We start from the raw sequence: 25,395 nt of genomic DNA on the forward strand, positions 1-25,395 counted from the left end.
CTCCTTCACTTTCCACCCCCACCCGCCCCACACACCCCCTTCAGATTGTAACAACTGAAAATGTCTCCAGGCATTGGTAAATATTCACTGGGGGCAAAACTGTCCTTAGTTGAGAATCACTGTTTTAGTGAACTCATGGAAATTCTAACTTTCTCTTATTGGCTGGCATGTCACTTTTATTCACTAAAAATTCAGTACAGCTGTATGCAATTTGGCTCCTTCCCGGCTAAGTCACCCTGGACTATTCACTCAATCTTACACTACCTCAATTTCATTATCTGTAAAACAGAGGTGACAGTAATTGTACCCAAGAACTATGGTGAGGATGACATAGGTGGATGAAGCCCTTGGAATAGTGTCTGGTGCATAGAAAGGGCTCAGTAGAGGTTGTAATTCCTTTGTCCTCTCCTGGTCTGTGGAAGAGCATCTCTTCCTTAGTTATCTCAATTGTGATTCTCCCACCTTATTCACTACTGACTTGCAGTGGATGTGAGCTCTGGCCTTTCTGCTGGAAGCTTCTGCTGGGTCATCACTGTTGTCCTCCCTGATACAGCATCAGGATGTTGCCTTGGTGCTAAACCTGTCAACACCTTGCCCAGAGAGTTCAAGTAAACTATGCATTTTCAGTGAGTGCATTTCACTCAAATTGAAAGCTAGTTTAGTTCCCCACCTAGAGAAGAAACTCTCCAAAGCCCAGTTCAGGGACTAGAGAAGTGAGCTTCAGGCAATTGCATTCTTTTTCTCCATTGTTTTTGTTTCTCAGATGCATCAACTTGTCCAAACTCTATTAACACTTGCTATTTGCTGAAGCTTTTGTTTTCAAACATGTCAGCAAAGAGCAGGGCCCCAGATGAGGTATGAATCCATCCTAAAAATCACAGGGCACCTGATGGCTACCATCAAAATTGACAACCAAGCTGTGTCAACATCTCCTGAAGTAATCTCAAGAAATTCAAGAAAGCATTTAGCCAGAAGAAGGGGCATATTTTGTCCTTCATCTTCACATTCCTCCAGTTCAACAAGTATTTATTAAAGCTCAGTAAATATTGATTGAACTTCTACTGTGGGCCTGGTGCTGTTCTCAGCACTGGAAATTCAGTGGTCAACAAGGCAAACTGTCTTCACCCTCACTGACACTAGAAAAGAAACTAGAAACACTAGAAAAGAAAATGAACAGGTATAGTATATGTGTACATACCATATATATATATATATATATATATATATATATATATATACTGAGTATATATTCAATACACACACACATACCTACATATATACATACATACATACACACAAACACACAATAAATGATAACATCAGAAATGAGCTGGTAAGGGAAGCAGGGACTTTGGACTCTGATCTGGGCTTGAATCCACTTGTTACCACTTTCTAGCCATGTGGTCATGGGCAAGTTTCTTAATCTCTCTTTGAGTTTTTCATATGTTACATGAGGGTATTACCTTGGAGGAGTACTGTGAAGATGAAAGGAGGTGATACTCATAGAATGCTAGGGATTTTATCTGTCTTATCTCTCACTGCTACTCCAGTATCCAGAATAGTAACTAGCACACAGTAGATGTGCAAATGAATGTCTCTTGAAATCATATATGCCTGGTACATAATATATACCCAATAAGTGTTTACCATTTTGGGGGGAGTGGCAAGCAGTGTGTACAGTACTTAGAAGGTAGACTTCTGGATCGATCTATCGATTGATCTATGTCTAAGTTATGAGGTGGATAAGATCACCCTCCTTGTGTCTCAGTTTCTTCATAAGTTAAAATGAAAAATTGTACTTCTCTTCTAACATTGCACAAGCTACAGAGACCCCACCGTAATTGCTTCTGTGAATTGTGTGCTATAACAGTGTGTTTACTTTTTTCTTATTTCTCTCAATTTGGGTTCCTGATGAGCAGTATATCTCAATATGTTTACATAGAATTAGTGGCTAATCAGTGGATTCTATTTCTAGGGTTGTTGGAAGTTTCCCCTGTCTCAAAGTAGCTGCTTCCACTGGCTTGCCAACCCAGATTTCCAACATGAGTGTCCTCATTGGGTTTAATGAGCTCAGATGGCCCTAGCACTTTAAACATTCCTTTGGTTTTCAGCTATAAATATTTTGGTCTGAGTGGGCTTGTAGGTAACCAATATACTTCGTTCCTGAGTATAGTATTTTGATAGAGGGAGAGGTCAAATCCTTCATGGGGATGTGTCAATATTCTCCAGTTTCTGGAGACTTGATATGCAAGGGGAAGCTAGAATGGTTGTTTTTGGGAATCCTGCCATCAGTCACCTGTCTGTCTTCCTTGGGCAAGCATGAGCAGGGTGGAGCAGGATATGATTTCAGTGATTTTTTTTTCTTATTTTTTATCCTATATCTTCTTATGTTTTTCTGCCCCTTTCATCCCTCATTTAGAAGTTGACAGTGGTTAAGCCTACAGGGAGTAGGGAAGAAGGTGATCTGTTTTACACTGGTCAGAAATAACTCAAATGAGGATCATAGATAAGTAATCGAACTTTAGCAAACAGTGACATGCTGGTTCAAAGTTTCCTATTAGTCATTTAGAAAACGTAACAGAATTGAGTACTGGTATGCAAAGCCACTTCCTTTGTCAGTAATGTCTGCTTTTCCTCAAATAAAGCCTTAAGAACAGAGATCCTTATGCAAAGGCAGAAATACATTTATGAATTAAACAGCGACATCAGTTACTTCTGTTTTCACGAAGTGTGAATCTTTGGAATTAATGTAGACCTTCATGTTGAATACCAGGTTTCAAGATCTGCCTAAGACATCTTCTTAAGTTGATTGATTGGAACTTTCTTACCTGAAAGAGCTGGGTGGAACAAGGAAGAGATTTCTAAGGAAAGATGGGGAGGAGACAAGGAACAAGTCACAGTCTTTCCCCACCTTAACAAATATCTGATGGACAGACCTAGTTTGCTAGTGCTTCGAAGGCCAACTCATATTATCAATGGTTTTCTCCTGTTAGAAACCTCAGCTGCCTCCTTGGCCCTGCCCAGCCTTGTGACAGGCTTGTTCTTAGCCAGACTTCTGGGGTTGGAGGGAGGAGGGTGTGGAGAGTCTAAGTTAGGGCACAAACAAGCTGGAGTGTGTCCAAATGTCAGCAGCCTGTGTGGGGACTGGGTTTGAAATCAGGCCAAGTGTAAAGGGAATGAAGAAACGTTCTCTGTTTGTTCAGGAAAAGAGATTCTTGAGTCCCCTGAGGGCCTTCTTAAGATTTGCTTTTGAACAAAGGATTAATTTTATTCAGTGTCGACCAACAGTGTCATTTATTGCCAACTGCAGGGAGGCAGATTTAAAGGTGACCTAAAGAAGAGCTCTGAAGGAGTCCTTCTGAGCAGCTTGCCTTAGGAGTTTTTATAATGCTGATAAAGAGAAAAATGACTACCATTTATTGAGGACTTACTGTGGCCAGACATCAGTCAAGCCCTTTGTGTCTTAACCTCAGCTGAGCTTCTGAAGGACCCTACAAATTAGGGACTACCATCTCCTCCATTCTACAGTTGAGGAAAATGAGGCTCAGGGTGGTGAAGTTGCTGCTCAGGCAGGCTTCCACTGACCCTTACCATGATTTTGTCTGGAGTACAAGAAAACATCCCTCCCCTACCCAGAGAAGGTGCAGGTCTTGCAAGTAGGTCACAGGTTGGGTATTAGCCTCCAATGCTTTCTTGCCTGCATGGCCTGGTACAAGGCAGAGCCTGTAATCACATGCTACGGCCCTGGATTTGAGGCCAGAGCCAACAAAGAGTAGAACTAGGTTCAGGAGCCACATCTCTCTGACTCCAGATAGATTCTTGGCTCCCAAGATTTCTCAACCTTCAGGATGGAGACTTTGCATTATTATGAACACCTATAAAGACTAGCTGTTCTCTTGGTGAAAGGGCTGATTTGTATAGATGTTTGGACTAAATAGCCCGTAAGTTTCCTCCTTTTCTCTTAGAGAATGTGGCAAGATGGAAGAATGAAGCAGGCTCTGGTGAACACCTGAGTACCTGCCATTTAGGTTTTGGGGAGGGTGGGAGAGGTAATGGTATAGAGAATGAGTAAGGCATAGGACTGGGTTTGAGTCCTGACTCTGTGACTTACCACCAAAAGGGTAAGGGGAGATTTTGAGCCACTCCAACCCTCTGAACTTTATTTTGCTCATCTGTAAAATCAGGGTAGTAGCTACCTCATGTAGTAGTTGTAAAGACAACATGAAAGGGCAACTGAAAATATGCTTCTCTGGGACACAATGAAGCAACATTATAAGGACCTCTTGTTTATATTTGAGGACAGTTTTGATCTCATTTCTTCTTGTAGGCCCCCCTTCGCTATATGCTATGACCACTACTTTCATTTTCATCCATAAGTTTTGGTAGCTTGTTTTCATTTTAATTTGTCTCAAAGTATTTTCTGTTTTCCCTTGTGAGTTCTTCTTTGATCCCTTGTTGCTTAAGAGTATGTTGTTTACAGGGTGCCTGGGTGGATTAGTCAGATAAGCATCTGACTCTTGATCTCAGCTCCAGGTCTTGATCTCAGGGTCATGAGTTTGAGCACTGCATTGAGCTAGGCTGAATGTGGAGCCTACTTAAGAAAATAAACAAACAAACTGTATGTTTACTTTATACGAAGTTGTGAATTTTCCAGTTTTACTTCTGTTACTCGTTTCTAGCTTTCTTCCTTTGTGGTTGGAAAAGTTACTTTGTATGGTTTCAGTGTTTTTCATGTATTGAGATATGTTTTGTGGCCTAACATGAGGTGTTCTAGGGAATGTTTTATATGCACTTGAATGTGCATTCTGCTGCTATAGGATGAAGTATTTTGTATATGTCTGTTAGGTCTGGTTATTTTTAGTGTGGTTCAGGACCTCTATTTTCTTTTTTTAAAATTTTTAAAAGATTATTTATTTATTTATTTATTTGACAGAGAGATAGAGAGTACAAGTAGACAGAGTGGCACGCAGAAGGAGAGGGAGAAGCAGGCTCCACACTGAGCAGGGAGCCTGATGTGGGGCTCCATCCCAGGACCCTGGGATCATGACCTGAGCCAAAGGCAACCACTCAACTAACTGAGACACCCAGGTGCCCCTGGGACCTCTATTTTCTTACTGATTTTATTCCTTCTTGTTCTATCCATTATTGATAGTGGGATATTGAAGTCTCTGATTATTATTGTAGAAGTGCCTAGTTCTCCTTTAATTGTGTCAATGTTTGCTTCATACATTTTGGTGCTGTGTTATTAGGAACATATGTTCATAATTGCTATATGTTCTTGGTGTGCTGACCTTTTTGCCAATATATAATGTTATTTTTTGTCTCTTGTACAACTTTTGACTTAAAGTCTGTTTTGTCTAATATTAATACACTATAGTGTTCTTTTTTTTTTTAAGATTTTATTTATTTATTTGACAGATAGAGATCACAAGTAGGCAGAGAGGCAGGCAGAGAGAGAGGAGGAAGCAGGCTCCCTGCTGAGCAGAGAGCCCGATGCGGGGCTCCATCCCAGAACCCTGAGATCATGACCTGAGCCGAAGGCAGCGGCTTAACCCACTGAGCCACCCAGGTGCCCCTATAGTGTTCTTTTTGTTACCATGTGCATGGAACATTTTTTCTTTCACTCTGAACTTGTGTCTTTGGATCTAAAGTGAGTTTCTTGTAGATAACATATATTTGGATCATGGTGGGTTTTTGTTGATAGTGGTAATGGTGTTTTAGAAGCCTTTCTGTCAATCTCTGCCTTTTGTCAGGAGGGTTTAATTCATTTACATTTAATGTAAATACTCATAAAGAAGGATTTACTGCTAACACTTTGCTATTTGTTTTCTGTATATCTTAATGTTTTTCTGTTCTTCAATTCTTCATTACTTCCTTTTTTATGTTTAATTGATTTTTTTCCTAGTTTGCTGATTTGATTCCTTTTCTTTTCTCTCAAGAAAAAAAAAACTTTTTTTTTTTTTGGTTATTTTCTTAGGGATTAATCTGGGGCTCACAATTAATATCTTACAATAATAACAATATATTTTGAGTTAATACTAACTTAGCTTCACTAGTATACAAAATCTCTGCTTCTGTACAAATCTATTTCTCCTCTTTTGTTGTTATTGTCACACATTACATTTTTATACATGATATACCCATTATTTTGATTTATGATTATTGTTTTATGCATTTGTCTTTCCAGTTGTCTGTTAGCAATGGACCTCTGTTTCTGTTTATCTCTTAACTTCTTCATTTTAGAAAGATATTTTGTGAGAAATAGAATGTTAGGTTGAAGTTTTTTGTTTTTATTTTTTCCTTTTAGCACTTTAAATATATCATCCACTGCCTTCTAGCCTCTGTGATTTCTTTTGTGTGTGTGTGTGTTATATTATTCACAATAGAGTACATCATTAGTTTTTTTTTTTTTTTAAGTCTATTCTTGGAGCATTTTTTTTAATTTAATTTTTTTTTTCAGTGATCCAAAATTCATTGTTTATGCACCACACCCAGTGCTCCATGCAATACATGTCCTCCTTAATAGCCAGTGGTGGGTATTAAGGGGGGCATGTATACATCATTAGTTTTTGATGTAGTGTTCCATGATTCATTGTTTGTGTATAACACCCAGTGCTCCATGCAATACATGCTGTCCTTAATACCCATCACTGGGCTAACTCATCCCCCTATCCTGCTCCTCTCTAAAATTCTCAATTTGTTGCCTCTGTAGTTTCTGAAGAGAAATCATTTATTAATTTATTAATTGAGGAGTCTTTGCACGTGATGAGTTGCTTCTCTCTTGCTGTTTTTAAGATTCTCTCTTTGTCTTTGGTTTTTGACAGTTTGGTAATTATGTCTCAGTGTGCATATCTTTGTGTTTATTTTGTTCGGATCTCACTGAGATTTTTGGGCTTGTAAATTCATATCTTCCATCAAATGGAATTTTCTGAACATTATTTTTTCAAATACTCTTTCTGTACCTTTACCTCTCTTTCCTCTAATTATGGAACTCCCCTTATGTGAAGCTGGTATACTTGATAATCCCACAGGTCATATAGGTCCTGTTCATTTTTCTTTATTCTTTTTTCTTTTTGTTTTGTAGGCTGGTTGATCTCAACTGACCTACTTTCCAGGTTATTGATTCTTTCTTCTGTCTGTTTAAGTCTGTTATTGAGTCTCTGTATTGAATTTTTTCACATTTGTTATTGTAATTTTTAACTTCAGAATTTCTGTTTTATTAGTTTGTCATTTCCATCTATTTAATGATATTCTCTGTATTATGAGACATTAATATTTTGGTTTTGCTTAGTTCTTTGCCCATAGTTTCCTTTAGCTAGTTCAGCATATTTAAGACAATTGACTTAAAGTCTTTGCCTCATAAATCCAATGTCTATCCTTCTGTGTGGAATCTCTATTATTTTCTTTTTGTTCTCTTATAAATGGGCCATCCTTTCTTCTTCTTTTTTTTTTTTACAAGCCTCATAATTTTTGTGTTGAAAACTAGTTATCTTGAATATTATAATGTTCTAACTCAGATGTCAGATTCTCCTCCTTGCCAGAGCTGGCTGTAACTGCTTAAAATAGGCTGTAGTAGTTTGTCTGTTTAGTGACTTTTCTAAAGCATTTTTGTGAAGACTGGTCACTTAAACCTCCAAATGCCTGGAGTTTAAAGAAAAAAAAAAATCTGGTGTTTGTAGTGGGCTCTATGTGTGTGTAGGGTCATAACTTTAACATGTAGCCAGATAACTTGCAACTCTGCCTTAGCTGGCATTTCTTGCCAGCATGGAGCTTGAAGGCCAATCAGAGTTGAGAGTTTAGGACCGTCTTCCATCCATTCTTTCTTTTCTTCATTTTCTTTTTTTAAAAACTAATTAAAAACTAAAATATTTAATTGAAGGAAGTCTATTCTTAATTTTATCTTTGCATATATTCTAGCATTAAAATACAAACATATTTTATTCTCAATAAAGTACAAATTATATAAATATTTAAACCTACATGTAGGACTTCTTTTTTTTTTTTTTAATTTCTTTTCAGTGTTCCAGAATTCATTGTTTATGCACCACACCCAGTGCTCCATGCAATTTGTGCCCTCCATAATACCCACCACCAGGCTCACCCAACCTTCTTACCCTCCGCCCCTCCAAAACCCTCAGATTGTTTTTCAGAGTCCACAGTCTCTCATGGTTCATCTCCCCCTCCAATTTCCCCCAACTCCCTTCTCCTCTCCATCTCCCCATGTCCTCCGTGTTATTCCTTATGCTCCACAAATAAGCAAAACCATATGATAATTGACTCTCTCTGCTTGACTTATTTCACTCAGCATAATCTCTTTCAGTCCCGTCCATGTTGATACAAAAGTTGGGTATTCATCCTTTCTGATGGAGGCATAATATGCCATAGGATATATGGACCACATCTTCCTTATCCATTCGTCCATTGAAGAGTATCTTGCTTCTTTCCACAGTTGATGACCTATCCATTCTTAGCATGTGTCCAGATCTGTGCATAGTATTCTAGATCCCTTGGTCTATGGGGGTGTTATACATTCAAGATTTATCCATGTTGTAGCAACTGTCAGTACTTCATTCCTTTTTTTGACTAAAGAATACTCCATTGTATGGATAGACCATCTTTTGTTTATATGTATGGCAGCAGATGGAAGGTTGAAAGGTATTAGTTAAACAGAGGAGTTTATAATCTCATTGCACTGACTATTGCTCTCACTGCTATGTAGAGATTGGATGGAAGGAGGCAGAGTACATGTGGAAAGGCCCAGGAAAATGCTGTTGCTCTGTGTCTCTAATCCCAGTGGTCACCAAAACAAATAGAGATTTTCTGCTGATGAATCATGTGACCAAACAGGGCGGAAGGAGGATTGAACTAAATGAGAGGAATCCTGAGTCTTCCTGGTAGTCTCACCATCGACTCAATTCATTTCTTCTCCCCTTGGTCCTCCAAAGCATAAATAATAAATAATAAGAAAGGGCAAGCTCATAGCTGTAGTCCTTTAGGGAGCCTACAGACAGATCAAAACAGACAATTACAGTTTCCTGGAACAAGGTAGTCTCTGCTCCCTCTGGCTCTAGAAACCCACACAAAGGACTTGGAATACCATTTTCAAAACTGACACTGAGATGGGGAGTAGAGAGTGGGACAAGAATACGTTAAAATGCCACAAAACTTTACCAGGTTTCAATTGCCTTTTTCTTGAGTAAACATTTGCTTGATTCCTATAAACTGTTGGCTATCTTCCAGAGTTCTGATAAAGTTGATTCTGGGAGCTTTTGTCAGATTTTTCTTTGCTTTTTTAGAAAGACAGGCACTTGGAGTTCCTTACTCTGCCATTTCTGCTGAAGTCACCCAAAGAAAAATTTTTGAATGCATTTTGTTTTGTTGACATATGAAGCAACTGAGGACCAATGGGAGAGGGAGTGAATTGAGTTCATGTACCTACCACATGGATGAATTTTGAAAACATTGTGCTAAGTGAAAGACCATATGTGATATGATTCTATTTGTATGAAATGCCCAGAATAAGCATATCTGGAGAGGTAGAAAGTAGATTAGTGGCCAGTTGGGGTTGGGGGAGATTTCTGAGGTGATGAGATTGCTTTGAAATTAACCATGGTGATGTTTTCACAACTCTGTGAATAAATCAGTGAATTATACACTTTAAATGGTCAGATTAAATCTCAATAAAGCTATGCCTAAATAAATAAATAACATCCCTCCAGATTCCCATTCTCTTGGAATAAATCCCAAATCCATTACAAGGCTGTATATGACCTGGTCCTTCAGCCTCATCTTTTGTCATCCTCTTCTCTGTTATCATACTCCATCCACAGCAGTTTCTGTTGATGGTTTCTGCATATCTCAAGTGTCTTCCTTTCTGAGGGTCTTTGCACCTACTCTTCCCTCTTCTTGAAATGCCCCTCTCTTGTTGTCTCCATAGCTGACCTGCTCAAATATTTCATGTATCAGCTCAGGGAGGCCTTCCCTAAGTACCCCAACAAAAGTTGATGTGTCTTATAACACTCTACTAGGCCCTATTGTTCCCTCTTTCACATGTCTCATATTTTATAAACTTATATATATTTCTGTGTTCACCAAAAGAGCAAGATTAATGCTTAGCATGTGCCTGACACATCATACCCACTTACTGAATGTCTGCTGCATGAATGAGTGATGACAACATTCTAGGATCATACTGTCCTCCTCATTAAGAGTCTTTCCTCAAGTAAAACTCCTGAGAGTCTTTTCTTAAATAAAACCACATGCATTATGCCCTATTCTGTTCTTGAAAACCTCCCAAGCTGATGGTTCCATTTAACCTTTGGAAAGTAGGCTGCATCCCTAATCTGGATGAAGAATGTGATCTGGTCCCCACCCAGCAAGTGACGCTGAACAGGGCCTGTGCCCTGCAATGATATGGCATGATCTTGTGTTCTCAGGGGTTAGCAGAGCTTCTGACAGCACAGGAGAACTCTGAATGTTTATAGCCAACTACTGTTCCCCAGGGATTGATAATAGAAATGGGAAAACAAGGCACACCCTTGAATGTTAGGGTGTTGTCACAAGGAGGGAGTAACTGTGGAGCAGCAAGTAGCTCATCATAATGGTTGAGAATATGGAAGTTAGATACTGATTTTCCTGTCACTTCCTGACCTGAAGACTTTGACCAAATTGTTTAACTTTTTAGCACCTCTGTTTTCCATCTGTAAAATGGGATCACAGTTTATACCTCTTAGGGTTGCTATTAGAATGGAAGGAGAAGATGTGCAGAGCACATGCCTGGTGCACTGGGAGAGGTCAGCCTATGGTCGATGATATCAATAGCCTCCTTGTCATGCAGACTGGAGTGCAGGACCTGTGCTGGGAGGAGTCAGGTTTGGTTAATCAGTGGGGGCCTTTAGCAGCCTGCATTGACTCCTATGGTAGGCAGTGGGTTTCAGTATTGGTCTTATTAACCTATGTAGGCTGCATGGGTATGAGGTAAACTCAGTGATTTTCAGTATCCAGAGGTCTCACCATGCTGCCCCTCTCTTCTGTTTCACAGCAATATACAACTTCCAGGGGAATGGAGCTCCCCAGCTCTCCCTGCAGATTGGTGACGTGGTGCGAATACAGGAGACCTGTGGAGGTGAGTCACTGGTTCAAGTGACCTACGGATGCCAGACCCCCTGGCTGATGGTGTTGGGACATCTGCAGTGCACACCTAGCACCTCCAGCCCTCTCTTGGAACCTGGAACTTTGTGTGGTCTGTTATGCATTTTGATAATATTAGCAATTAGAATTTACTGAAAATAATGTTTTGTTATTTTAGGAATTTATGCTTAGTAGCAAAGGTCTGACTTGAGAGGTTTGGTGTTTGTTGTGCTGTCCATTTACCACGGCCATGGGGCTATTTGGCCTGTGACATCCACCTTTTTTTTTTTTAGTATAAATACTAATAATATTATAAAGGGAAATCCGCACTATTGGGATTAGGATTTTGAAGAGTTCAGTAAATTATATCTTTGATTCCAAAAGGTTTGCTATGTACAGCTGTGTGATGTGTGGCACTGCACCTGGTCCTGGGAGCAGTGCTCATTCCCTGTATCAAGCTGGCATCCCGGTCTTGGGCAAAGGGGCATCTCTTTCTTCCCACAGAAGTGCCATCTTCTTTTGAAGCCAAATGTGTATTGGACTGTGTTCAATGGTGATGGTGGTGATAGGGGAGCTTTTTAAAAATTTGCACAAAAGCTAATGGCCTTGGACCCGTAAATCAGGGAATTATAAATCAGTATATCACCTATGTCACTGATAAAATTGATATTGGGAGCACGGCTTGGGTGTATGAGCCAAGTGAACTTGCCAGTGTTTTGGCCACAATCAGGCAGGCTCTTCCAGTTCTCAATGGCAGAGTAGGGCCTCCACCATTCTCCCCCTCCCTGGGCCTACCTCTAGCCTGCTGTGTGGAGAGCATTTATCCTTCCTGTAGCTGAGCAGGGCAAGAAGCAAGAAAGAAGTGAAAGAAGTGAGTGGGCTGAGCCCCAGGTGCACCCCTCCCTCTCAGCTAATCTCTCAGATTAGAGAGTTCTTGTGCTGAGACAGGAGAGAGGGGTGGACAGGAAGCAGGCCTGCTGCTATGAAGGAGGCCCCCTCCAGGGGAAATAGCCAGCCAGAGGAAAGGAGGTTGCTTACAGAACTCACTGTGTTTGGATTCTTACTACTTACTGGGGCACTATGCTAACTTCCTTATAGCATGTTAGTCTGGTCACTCCTCAAGGCAACCCACAGGACAGGTCTTATCCCCAGTGTCAGACCAACCATGTGTAACTTCCAAGGCAATTCTGGAGACTGGCACACACATACGTGCATACACACACACAGATATGCTCACACATGCATACATATACACACACATACACAAGCAGATGCACACACACATGCAAACATAAACACACAGAAGCATGTGCACATATATACACACATACAAACACATGTCCACAAGCAGACACACACATACACATGCATGCAAACCAAAAAACAAACAAGCATTAGAGCCTTTGCGAGGGGAAATGTATTTGATATGTAATATCTCAAAACAGCTTTCAAGGAGTCATCATGGTAGAAAGGAGAACATTGTTCACCTCTCTTACACTTATCTTATCCTTTAGTATTATTGTTATTCTGGGTTGTATATGAGGTAAAACAATGCACTTTTTAATGTCCAGGCTTCTAAAAATCCCAGTCTGGCCCTATGCAAACCTTTTACACACAGAGTGAATGTGGCTATGGCAAGCAGGAAGGAATATGATTCCAAACACCCAGCCCCCTTGCCTCAGTGCAACCCATCTTTTATAAATCCTCTTCTACCCAGTGGTAAATAAGCAAACTGTATGTATCTAACAAGGGCAAAAGTGAAAATATCAGCACGACCATTCTCCTTAGTGTCTCTTTTGTGCTACCGAATGCTAATCCTTAGAAACATGAGGCTTCATGTCTACAAGGGAGGAATCAAGACTCAGGGAAGAGAAATGACTCCCGGAGGATCACACAGGGAGCATAGCTCTGTATCCCTCCTTATGCATGCAAGCCCGCGCTCTTTCTTCCACCCTGTGCTTACCAAGATTGTGCCTACTGTCGGTGATGATTTGTTGTGTTCCACATTTTGAGATTCAGACAAGTATATTCCTCTTCTTTTCATGAGATTTTCCTGGAGAAAGAGCTTCCGGGCAGTAAACTGACCACACAGGTTGCCTAGTCAGAGCCTTCTGTTATTTTCACCTGGCATGGTGTCTGACCTTCAGAAAGGTCTGATCTTCAGACTACACTTGTTGACTTGAGCCACTTTCATTTGTCTTTGGGGTTAATGTCCTTGTTACTAACTTCTTTGGCTCTGGTTTTCCATTTTTGATTCTATTTTATTAGTTTTATTTTAATGTATCCTTGTAATAAGTGGCCACAATGCCTTTTTAGAAAGAGCTGGGCATACTAATTTAGTGAGTGAGTGCCAATTCATGAATACTTTGAAAATACATATTCAATGTTCAGAAGTCCGTTAACATGAGTCTATTTATCTGAAGCATTTGTATGCAAAACAGCAGGAGTTATCATGCCTACCCCCATATGTATATGGAGTTTTAACTGAAATTTATGGACCCTAAGTTTTCCCTGAGGGCCTCGGATGGCTACAGGCTCTGAGACCAGGCCTGGTATTGTCTGTTTTGCAGAAGGGGAGTTCTGCCTATGATACTGATTGAAAACCTGCTGTCATCAAATATAAAAAAGTGAAAACCACAGTGTTGGTCAAAAATGAGTCAGGATGGTGTAATAAAAAGAACTTGGGTGTGCCCATGAAACCCTTTTGCAGAAACCTACTTGAAAAATGAAATCCAGCCAATTGAGAAGTGAATCAAAATTTAAAAATACAGGAATTAAAAAGCTGTGATAAAAGAAAATAGTGGTGAGCATCGAGTCTAAATGAATCAATTTATAAAGATTGATACTAAAAGTCACATAAACAATGAATTTTGGAACACTGAAAAGAAATAAAATTTTAAAAGTCACAATGTTTATGACTACCAAAAAAATGTTATTGTTAGGAAAGTGGATAATACTAAAAAAATGTAAAATCAAGAAGTGAGGAATAGGAAGGAATAGATTAATTTTATGATACTATAATAACAGAGAGTTGGTCAATATCAATTAGAAATAAGATACTATAATTAAAAAATCATAATATTTCAATTTTTTAATGCTTTTCGTAGTTATTTTTATTTTAAAGGAATTTTTAGGAAATCTTTATAAAGAAGAAACATGTATTTATCTTACTTTGAAGTTTTTATTTAAATTATAGTTAACATACACACAATATTAGTTTCAGGTATACAATATAGTGATTCAACATTTCCATAAAACACCCTGTGCTCATCGCAAAAAGTACATTCCTTAATCCCCATCACCTATTTCACCCATTCCTTCATCCACCTCCTTTCTGGTAACCATCAGTTTTTCTCCATAGTTCAGAGTCTGTTTCTTGGTTTGTATCTGTCTCTCTCTTTTTGCCTTTTGCTCATTGGTTTTGTTTCTTAAATTCCACACACGAGTGAAATCATATGGTATTTGTCTTTCTTTCACTGACTTATTTCACTTAACATCATGCTCTCTAGTTCCATTCATGTCTTTGCAAATGGCATGATCTTATTCTTTTTATGCTGATCTTCTTTGTCCATTCAATTGTTGCTGGACACTTGTGCTGTTTCCATAATTTGGCTATTGTAGATAATGCTGCTGTAAACATCAGGGTGCATGTATCCCATTGAATTAGTATTTTTGTATTCTTGGGTAAATACCTAGTAGTGTAATTGCTGAATCGTAGGGTAGTTCTATTTTTAACTTTTTGAGGAACCTCCATACCCTTCTCAAGTGTGGCTATACCAGTCTGTGTTCCCCTCAGCAGTGCATGACGGTTCCCCTAAGAAGAATTATTTAATGACCTGAGCCGAAGGCAGATGCTTAACTGACTGAGCCACCCAGGCACCACCAAGAGTTTTTAAATCCTCCCCCAAACTAACAAACCAAAAAAGGAGTGGAAAGACCATGAACTTTTGAATCAGAAAGTTATTCTCTGGTCCTATATCCACTAGCTGGGTAGGTGGGCTTCAGTTTTCTCACCTGTGAAATGTGTTAATGTTGCCTGTTCTTGGGCCTCTTATGAGGATAGTGTGAGAAAGTAGAGAAGCTATCTAGCACCACACCTAACTCTCCAGTGCTCTGTGTTGGCTAATTCCATCCCTCCCCCCATTATTTAAAGCTACATGAAGATTGGCAGGTATATATCTTTACAGTATGGCCCAGAGAACCTGAAAGCTGGCTCTTTCATTGCCTGGAATGGGTGAGGCTAGCCCTTCCTTGCCTATACTAAATTTACTCAGCTGGATGAATGAGGAAGACAAAAATCTGACCTGGAACCTTAGACATGAATGAATTTCCTGTCACTGGAGCTCATTTTGGTTAACTTTTTATTATAAAGATAATATTTTGTTGTGTTGAAAACTCAAATTGTTCAGTAGGATACCTGTTGTTACTAAGCCTTAGATATCCTAATGCTTATTTTTTGGTCCGTAGTACATCTCTCAGGCCGCCTCTTTTAGCCCAGAGTCTACATAAACATTCTATGTTCTGATTTTAGATGTGGAAAATACATATGTTTATTGGGCAGTCAGAATTCCTTATGTGCAGATAAACATAAAAAAATCGTGGATTTTCAGTCACTTCCTTCAGTCCCTACTTGGTCGACATCATTCCTGATATTTAATTACATTTCAAAAGAAGACTTTATTCCTATATCCAGTTTAATGCCTCCATTCCTTCTCCAGTTTAAACAAGGCTGGGGGCTGGGTAGGAGTTCAGGGTGCTTTCTTTCCAATTCTCTGTCTTTCCTGATCAAATAAGCCTGAAGATCAGCCGGTACCCTGCATGAATAGTTGTGTAGCTGGGGAATGAGAGGCCAGGTGTCCCTAGGAGTAAATCTCCTGGACTGCACCCCCATGCTTGGATTTGGCTTGGGCGTGGGGAAGCTACACCAAGTGCTCCTAAGGCAGCAACTACCGCCTCCAAAGACCCCTCTGTCTCTTTGTCTCTCCCTGTCTCTCTTTCTATTCTAATTGCATAGACTGTGGTAGGGGAATGGTCTTTTGGGGTAGCCCTGCTTGTTTAGACTCTTCTTTATAAGCCCGTCAGAGGGAATGTCTGCTCCACTTTCAATTATTTCCTTCCTTTCTAGAATGACAGGGAAATTTCGATTCCACCTACTGATAAATACACTTGTCTGGGTCATGGGGGCCTACTATTAATAGGAAGTGAATGGGTTCCCAAGGTTCCCAAGGCGCTTTTGAATTTTGTTTACTAGTAAAATGAAACAAAGAGAAGGTATGAGGGAGGAGGCTGACATTAGAAGCTTTTGCTTTTTAAGGTAAGGCATAGCTTTTATTGTTTCTTAGAAATGGGTCCACACTGTGCATACCATTCTGAGACTTGCTTTTCTTACTTAAAAATATCTGGAGGTCTTTCCAAGTTTTAAATGCATTACCTTGTTCTTGGTTCAGCTGCAAAGAACTCTGCAAGGAGAGTTTTGCATCTACCACTTGCTGAGTAAGGTATACCCAGAGCCATGCAGTAGCTTCTGGGGTAACAACTCTATTGAGAGTGATCTAAGTTCTTTGCTTTCAGGGTAAAAGAGTATCATTATGAGCACTTGACAGGGTGTCTTATTAAAATGCCACTTTGCAGGGAGATGGCCCTTGTTTGGGTCTGCTTTAGAGATAGGTCATGTGAAAATGAAGTTTTCTTCTCTTCTGAATGAGGATGAGGCCAAATCATCAATAAGCTCCATTTTGTTAAATTTGAAGCATGTTTCATTTACTTTGTGTTATGGAAATATGTTGAAATGACTGAAAAAAAATCACTGAAAAAAGCAATGGTATTCAAAATCAGTGGGTTCTGGAAATAGAATAGAAAATATGCCCAACTGGGGTGCCTGGGTGGCTCAGTGGGCTAAGCCTCTGTCTTTGGCTCGGGTCATGATCTCAAAGTCCTGGGATCAAGCCCCACATCAGGCTCTCTGCTCAGCGGGGAGCCTGCTTCTCCCTCTCTCTCTGCCTGCTGCTCTGCCTACTTGTGATCTCTGTGTCAAATAAATAGATAAAATCTTAAAAAAAAAAAGAAATATGCCCAACTTTCTCTGGTTGTTTTTGTTGTTGATGATGATGATGATGATGATGATTTTTTTTTAAAGATTTTATTTATTTATTTGACAGAGAGAGTCACAAAGAGAGAGGGAACACAAGTAGGGGGAGTGGGAGAGGGAGAAGGCCTCCCAGAGTAGGAAGCCCGATGTGGAGCTCAATCCCAGGACCCTGGGATCATGATCTGAGCCAAAGGTAGACCCTTAATGACTGAGCCACCTGGGCGCTCCTGATTATTGATTTTTATTTTATTTTATTTATTTTTTTAAGGATTTTATTTATTTATTTGACAGAGATTACAAGTAGGCAGAGAGGCAGGCAGAGAGAGGGGGGGAAGCAGGCTCCCTGCCAAGCAGAGAGCCTGATGCGGGGCTCGATCCCAGGGTCCTGGGATCATGACCTGAGCCGAAGACAGAGGCTTTAACCCACTGAGCCACCCAGGTGCCCCTGATTATTGATTTTTAAAAGACAGAATGGTGTTTACTGAATTTGGACGCTTACCATATGCCAGGTACTAGGAAAACTCTGAATTTCTTATCTAACTTCAGCCTCATGAGACAAACACCATTATTATTCCCACCTTACAGATAAGAAAACTGAGGTTCAGAGAAGTAAAATGACTTGTCTAAGATTACACAGATAGTAAGTCCTAGATCTCTACTCAAATCAAGGATTTGATTCCAGAGATCATACTCTTAACCACTAGCTTCTGTTTGATCTTGGTATCATTAGATATTTCAATTACGCAGGAAAGTAAAATACATTCAGGCAATGACCACTCAATAAACAAATAATAACACTTTTTTTAAGAAGTAAAAATTTTAGATGCAGTTGAAAACCTCGTTTTATCCCTCTTCCATTCTAGTCTTGTCTTTTTGTCCATACTGTAGGTAACACTTATCCTAAATCAGTATGTTTTCTTCCTGTCCAAGGTTTTATGCCTTTACTTCATAATCATGTTTATAAAACAGTTTCTGCAACACCCTGTGGGGTAAATGTTATTTCCCTCATTTTATAAATGTAAACACCGAGGCTTTAGTGACATGACCAAAAATTATGCTGCCTATAGACCATGGATTTTTTTCCCTAATGTCCTGGGATATTTTTATTCTCTCCTCAACTTTCTCCTTACCCACCACAACTGCTGATTAGAGAATTTAGGTACGTTTCATTTTGGTATTTGAGATGTGGGAAGGGAGGAAGATTTGAGAAATTAGTACTTCACAATTGTCCAGAAGAATGGTAAACCATTTTCCTTTTCTCATCTTCCCTCAGGATACACTTTGTGAGCTTTCTTTTAAAAACAGAAGTGCTTATCTCCTGGATGGGGTTGCTATTATCTAACTGGAAAGGGTGTTCAGCCTGGGGGCAAGTCCTGAGATATGGCAAGTGCTATGTTACACAGCCTGCTTTTGACCATGGTGTTCATTGTCATGGATTTTACTATGGATGCCAGTTATTGTTATCTGCCTGGTCAGGTCTTGGAGTATAGCCAGATATAGGTGACAGGCGAAAAGATTAAGGAGCTGATAACAGGGAGTCATGGAAGTCAATGACCTAGCAGGGGTGGAGATATCAGAAAAAGTCCTAAAGGCAGCCCTGATGCAGTTGAGGTTATTGTAATCACCTTGCAAATGAAGGTGGTAATAAACTCTTCTCATGAAGGATCGCAGGGGATTATTCTGAAGTACTTAGCCCAGTACCATGTACATAATAGATGAACTATCAGCGATGGTTGAACTTGAATCTTGAAACCAGCATGCTCGCGTAACAATCAATAGATTCCTTCCTTGCTCAGGAGTGAGCTGAAGGTCTGATCATCAGAAAAGCTACAAGGTGTGCATAAGTAACTGAGTCTCAAGGGTCTAAGCAGGCAATGGCCCTGGACCAGGGAGTCAAGGGACCCTGACGGGGCTCTTGTCACGGAGATGTAGAATTGAGCATGAGCTTTGGGTAGATACTGTTGGCCCCTTGATTGTTTTTCTTTTCTCCAGTAGATTCTGATGGCCTTAGCAGTCAAGTGGATTCAGGTCACTTCAACTAAGAGACCCTTGTCTGTATTTGTACTCTGAGAGAAATTTTTCTGTATGTGCTCATCACACTAGGGCTAATGTGGCAGAACAGCATTGAGGGCTGGCTTTGAAGCCATTCCGATTTGCCCTTGAATCCTGGCTGTGTGATTTGGCCCACTACGTCAACTGACTTGAACCTCAACTTCTTCATCTATGAATTAGGAATGATAATACTTAGCTCACAGTATTGATATGAGGACTAAATGAGGAAATGAATGTATAACACTTAGCATACAGCTTTGCATACATTAGGTATCAATAAATGGTAGCTAGCAATATTCCAAAGATGTTTTTATATCTAGTTGGTGGAATGGAGTTGAACTGCAAACAAAGGAGTTGTTATAATGCAATGTTGTGGAGTGTCATCTCTGTGGGGTTATGGCTGGATTTAAATCTTAGTTATATCACCCACTAGCTGTGTGACCACAAGCAAGTTGCTTGATCATTCTGTGCCTATTTTCATTCATAGAAGTGAGGTAATAATAATATCTACTTTAGAGGATTGCTGTGAAGATTAATTTATAATTTGAAGGAAACAAAATAAAAAACTTTACTAAAATTCTTTTTTTTTTTAACTCAACAGAACATTTTATTACGTTAAAAATTGGTCATTGAGTGGGTTTGAAATAATAATTCTTTTTTACTGAAACATTATGAAAATAGAGGTCTTGAAGTTAACTGTTTAGGTTTGAATTATGAAAGAATCATTACATAGATGCTTTAATGAAATCAAAATGTCTGAATAATTACAGACTTTTGCTTTTTATGTAAATGGCTGCTATTCTATAGAAACCACAATTATATTAATAAAAGCTAAATGCAATATATTAATTTTGCGTTTTGGTTCAGAGTATAATATTGAAGGAAACAAAAAACAACATTGGATCTAACTCATGAGGGGATAAATTAAAAAAAAAAAATACACCACTATACATCTAGCCATTTTGCATCAGGGCAGAGTATTTTCTGACTCAGAAAATCAGCCAAACGTCCCACAGAAAGGAAAGATCACAAGCAGCTGTCTTTGAAGCAGGTCTGACTTGAACTGCCTTGAGCTGAAGAGCACTGTAAAAAGGAATCTTTTTGTGATGTGAAGGAAGTCCTCTCACTGCTTTTGAGCATGACCAGATAACCAGAGCTGGAGTGGGACTCTAATCTACAGGCCACTGGGCTCTCTCTTCTGTTGAGGGTGGCTGCGGGTCAGCGGGTTCTCTCTCCTTCTGGGGGGCTGTCTGGCTTCCCTTCTCCTCCCCGCAGCCTCTCATACCCCAGCGGGCCAGCTCAGGCTCTTTCTCAGGGAGCCCAGAGGATTCTGGAGCAGCGCCCCTTTCTGGCTTATTATCCAAGGGATTGATGGAAGTGGCTCCAATGTGTTATCCTGGCTCCCCCAGTTCTAACTCCCTTGAAAACTCTCTGGTACCTTCGAGAATGTATTCTCATTGAATTTACGTTCTCTTGTGTTCTTGGCTTTGGGTTTGGTCAGCAGCACACTAATCCATCATGGCCAGAAGCAGAAATCTTCAATTACCACAGTCTCGAGTCCAAAACTAAAGCCCTGCTGGGCCCCTGGGGCGCGCTGCTCCGCGATCCTGGAGGTGATGGGCGCGACCCTCTCAGGTCCTGGGGTCCTGCCCTCCGTGACTTCGTGGGGTTAGGAGCCCGCAGACTTGGTGAGCTTCTAGTTCCAGAGGGTTCCGGAACCGGAACTGAAAAAACTTTACTAAAATTCTTAACATGCAGCAAGCACTCAGAAAGGAAAAGTGCTATTGTTAATGGTTAATTATTACCAGCAGTTATGAACAAATTATTAGAGGAGTGTAAACAGAATGCGATGCTTCTTGAAGCATCCAGCACTGGAAGTATTCAGCTGGAAAGTAGCTTAGTAGGATCATGGGGATTCAGATATTGGGGGAAGGAAATACTAGGCAACCACCATGCTTTTTCCTCCATCAGACAGGAAACACAGTATGATGGCTGCTTACATTCAAATCCTGAGGTTGTCACTTACTAGCTGTGTAACCCTGGGTAGGTTACTTAAGTTCTCTCTGCCTCAGATAGGCCACTTTTACAAAGTGGGATAATTACAGTTCCTACCTCCTGGTTTGTACAAGGATTAAAAGACTTCATATATGATGATGCTTGGAACAGTACTTTATTCCAAACCTGAGATTCTTTCGCTCTGACCTCCATTCCTTTCTTTGTTTTTTGTTTTCTTGTTTTAGTTGTTGTTGTTGTTGTTGTTGTTTTGCCTTTTCTATCCTTCCTTTTCCTCTTTTCTCCTACTTCTCTTTCTGTTTCTCAAAATAGGAGCCACTGTAGTTCTGTTGCTTTAGAATTTTCTTTAGGACCTGACCTTCAAGCTGGCTCATGATTATGAAGGGTGACTTCGCATTTTAACTTGTTTGTTTGGGGGCTTGCACGTATGTCTGTTGAGAACTATTTCGACAACAATCTGTCAGCCTAGTAATGAGGGTTTGCTAATGAGGTTCCCGACAGACGCTTTTTATTTACCAAGATGACAAATGCCGCTACTTGGCTGTGCTTGAATCATTCCAAAGGCCAGTGGACTCATTATAGTCATCAATACTTGCTACATGGAGGCTCATTTTGTTCAGACTGTGTATAATTTGGACTTCTGTTAATTGAATCATTTTTGATGTTCTTGCAAAGGGAAGAATCTTTTAAAATTCCTATCCTTTTACCCATCTCTAAATTTGTCTGTTCTGTAATAACTAACTTTTGCAAATCACATATGAGACCCTATTTGCTGCTGTTAGAACTATGGGTATTATTTTAGGATGTTTGACGAACTCCCTAAGCCTTTCTATGTCTCTAAGGCAGAGGTTGAAATATGCACATGAGTATAGGACCCAATCAGGTAATGGAAATAAGTGAAGGGCTGGATAGAGGCCCGTGAGTTGGAGACACCTCCCATCTAATGGGACCAGATGGTCTTCTCCGTCAGCTGACTGTGGCGGTGCGGAAGCACTGGCCACCATCCCTGGGCCTCCTATTTTTTCAGAAGGAGGAAATTTGCATTGTTATGTGTAATCCCTGTCTTTTTAAATGCTTTTTGGAGGTCTTGACAATGAATCCAACAGATTGTTGAAGCCTGAGGGCTTCCAGACTTGTATCTGTACCTAAGGTCTAAAGCACTTGGCAGTAGTTTCTTTGCTAGTTAAAAACAAACAGAACAACAACAACAACAACAAAAAACCCAGCAATAAACTTGTAGGAATAGATAAGAGACCTGTTTGTTTATTTTCTCTTTGCAGATTGGTATAGGGGATACCTCCTAAAGCACAAAATGTTACAGGTAAGGCCGATCTGTTTTTATTTGAAACAGTGTTGGATGTCTTTACATGAGATTGCAATCCCTTTGGGCAATTCCTTCCACTATAGCTCCCCAGCACATTTGTCTCATTTCTTCTTCCCTGAGTCCTGTGCTTTCCCACCTCTACCTGTTGGCACTTGTGTCTCTACTCCCTTCCCCTTAAGGCTGACCTCCGGAGCTCTCTTTTCCCTCCAACTTTTCCTGATATGCCAATTATATATGATTTCTCCCTTCTTTGAGTCCCCATGGAAATGTGCATGTTTTATTTGAAATTTATCTTCTGCTGCCTTTCTCTAGAGTTGTTTGGGGGCATTTAACAGTTCCTCACTTCACAGAGTGAAGTCCAGCCTCTGTCCTCAGGGAGTTCACCTGCTCCAACTCCATATTACACCATTTTATCCATGAGAGCAGCCACCTGTTTTACTGGTCTTACGGCTCATCATGTCTAGTGCAGAAGCAGATGCCTCCAATGTGCACCCTGGTTCATTTATGAAGGAATTTTCAAGTAATTGATAAGCTTCTCTTATTAACTGAGCCAAGCTTTGGGGGCAAGGGAATAAGATGCTTGTTCCTTCCTCCCTGACATGCTGACTGGGAGGCATGATCCTACTCTGGTCTCCAAAGAACAATAAAATAAACCCTGGGAAAACAGGTCTTTTATCAAAATAGCCCATAAGCAACCAAGGATGCTGTTGCTTTAGGAGGACCTGATGTTCCAACTGTTTGTGACTGTGAAGGGTGACTGCTTTCCTGGAATAGGGCGGGACAGGGGAGAGACAGAGCACTTTGTCTCACCTAGAGTGAGTCTTTTATGTGTTCCTGTCTTGTCATTTGGTAGGATGGGTGTCCACAATGGGCCTGAAGCATTCTTGGGAATCTAGGGCTATTATGGGATCTAGGACAGCCAACCGGTGGAGAACTGGTAAGAAGTAGAAATAAGAGAATGAATTATTCCTGTAATATTTGAGAGTTTTACCAGTCAATGGTTTTTGGGAAAAACGATGAAGGCCCGGGGTCAGTTATTGCTGTAAGGATTTGACATTTTATTTTATTTTATCTTATTTTATTCCCAACAGGGCATTTTCCCAAAATCCTTTATCCACATCAAGGAAGTGACAGTGGAGAAAAGAAGGTATTTGTCATTCTTCACCAGGCTTGACCCTCCCACAGCTCACAGATATCTCTGTCTTGTCTGCTTTGAAAGCCTGACTTGGCAGATGTGAATCAGCTCATGCCCCTTCTCCATGCTCACATGTATTTGCTTGTCTCCTTTTCCTCATGCAATAGGAGATCTAATCCACATTGATAATCTGTTCAGATCTGATTCTGAGGGGGTATTAGGAAGTTTGGAGAATCAAACTTTTCATCTGCAGCTGCCTTTGAACTATATTAAAGTCGATTAATCCTGAGTAATGAGCTCGAAGGGCCCACCCCAGTGAAGGAGGACATTAAAAAGGAAGTTCCTGGGGCACCTGGGTGGCTCAGTGGGTTAAAGCCTCTGCCTTCGGCTCAGGTCATGATCCCAGGTTTCTGGGATCGAGCCCGGCATCGGGCTCTCTGCTCAGCAGGGAGCCTGCTTCTCCCTCTCTCTCTGCCTCTCTGCCTACTTGTGATCTCTGTCAAATAAATAAATAACATCTTAAAAAAAAAAAAAAGGAAGTTCCTTGCATTTGCATAATGTAATTGGTGTGGCTATTGGAGGCGGTTTATCTGCTGCCAGCGAGGCCCCTTTCAGCAGCTGCAGCTTAATGCAAATTTGCCAGCATTTTATCTTGTTAGCACCTGGGTATCAATTTCACACAATTTTGTCTCCCACCTTAAATAGAAATATCGAGAACATCATTCCTGCAGAAATTCCTCTGGCACAAGAAGTGACAACAACACTTTGGGAATGGGGCAGCATCTGGAAACAGCTCTACGTGGTGAGGCCCAGAACCCTGCTCCCTGGGACGGAAGCTTCCTGCGGTCTTTGCTTTGGTTCAAATTTGGAATTTGGTTGTGAGCAGGGCAGGCCAAGGTAGCTCTTGTGACGCAGTAGAACAAATGTTATGAATACATGGAGGTCCAGAGAGGTTAGGTAACTTTCCCAAAGCCACATCGCGAGCTTGTGAGCCAGCCATAATACACAGGGGTCTGATGTGATCCTTCAGTTTTAAAACAAGTTCAAAAATTTTTGTTAAAAAATAAAACTTCCTGTCATGAAACTCCACATTATAATAAACCCTGGGGATTTTGATTTGGTAGTCTGCTGACAATACCTAGAGAAATACCGTTCTCATATATTAATTAACTAATGCTATTGTCCTTAGATCCATGAAGAAGCTTTGACCCTGGAAAAACAAAGAGCACATTTTGTATGTGTTTTCCCTGTATGGAAGCAAATCTAATTTAAATCCTCCTTTGATGCTTCTAAAGCTCCTAATGAAAGCAATTAGCTAAGAAAACCATTAAGCCGAGAGTGAAAATGTCAACCAAAGCTTACTGCATCTCTGTTAGAGCACTACCCACACCTGCTGGTGTACACATGGTATTTGTAGACTTAACTTTTATGGTCATAAATGTCGGTTCCTATGTGGATACTTCATAATATATGGGAATTGGCACATCCTACTCTATAAGTTTCTCGGGGCGCCTGGGTGGCTCAGTGGGTTAAGCCACTGCCTTCGGCTCAGGTCATGATCTCAGGGTCCTGGGATCGAGCCCCGCATCGGGCTCTCTGCTCAGCAGGGAGCCTGCTTCCTCCCCTCTCTCTGCCTGCCTCTCTGCCTGCTTG

General features: G+C 40.4%; 1 protein-coding gene across 1 annotated transcript in view; it reads left to right on the forward strand.

Annotated features, from left to right (window-relative positions):
* Positions 1–25,395, forward strand: part of DOCK2 (dedicator of cytokinesis 2) — a 411,678-nt gene that overhangs the window by 17,296 nt on the left and 368,987 nt on the right. Inside the window, exons 2-5 of the mRNA XM_047729407.1 lie at positions 11,042–11,125; positions 22,564–22,604; positions 23,699–23,754; positions 24,448–24,544. Coding sequence (XP_047585363.1) covers positions 11,042–11,125; positions 22,564–22,604; positions 23,699–23,754; positions 24,448–24,544 — 278 coding nt within the window. The remainder of the gene's footprint in view (positions 1–11,041; positions 11,126–22,563; positions 22,605–23,698; positions 23,755–24,447; positions 24,545–25,395) is intronic.

This window comes from Lutra lutra, chromosome 5 (assembly GCF_902655055.1).
Source record: "Lutra lutra chromosome 5, mLutLut1.2, whole genome shotgun sequence".
NCBI lineage: Eukaryota > Metazoa > Chordata > Mammalia > Carnivora > Mustelidae > Lutra > Lutra lutra.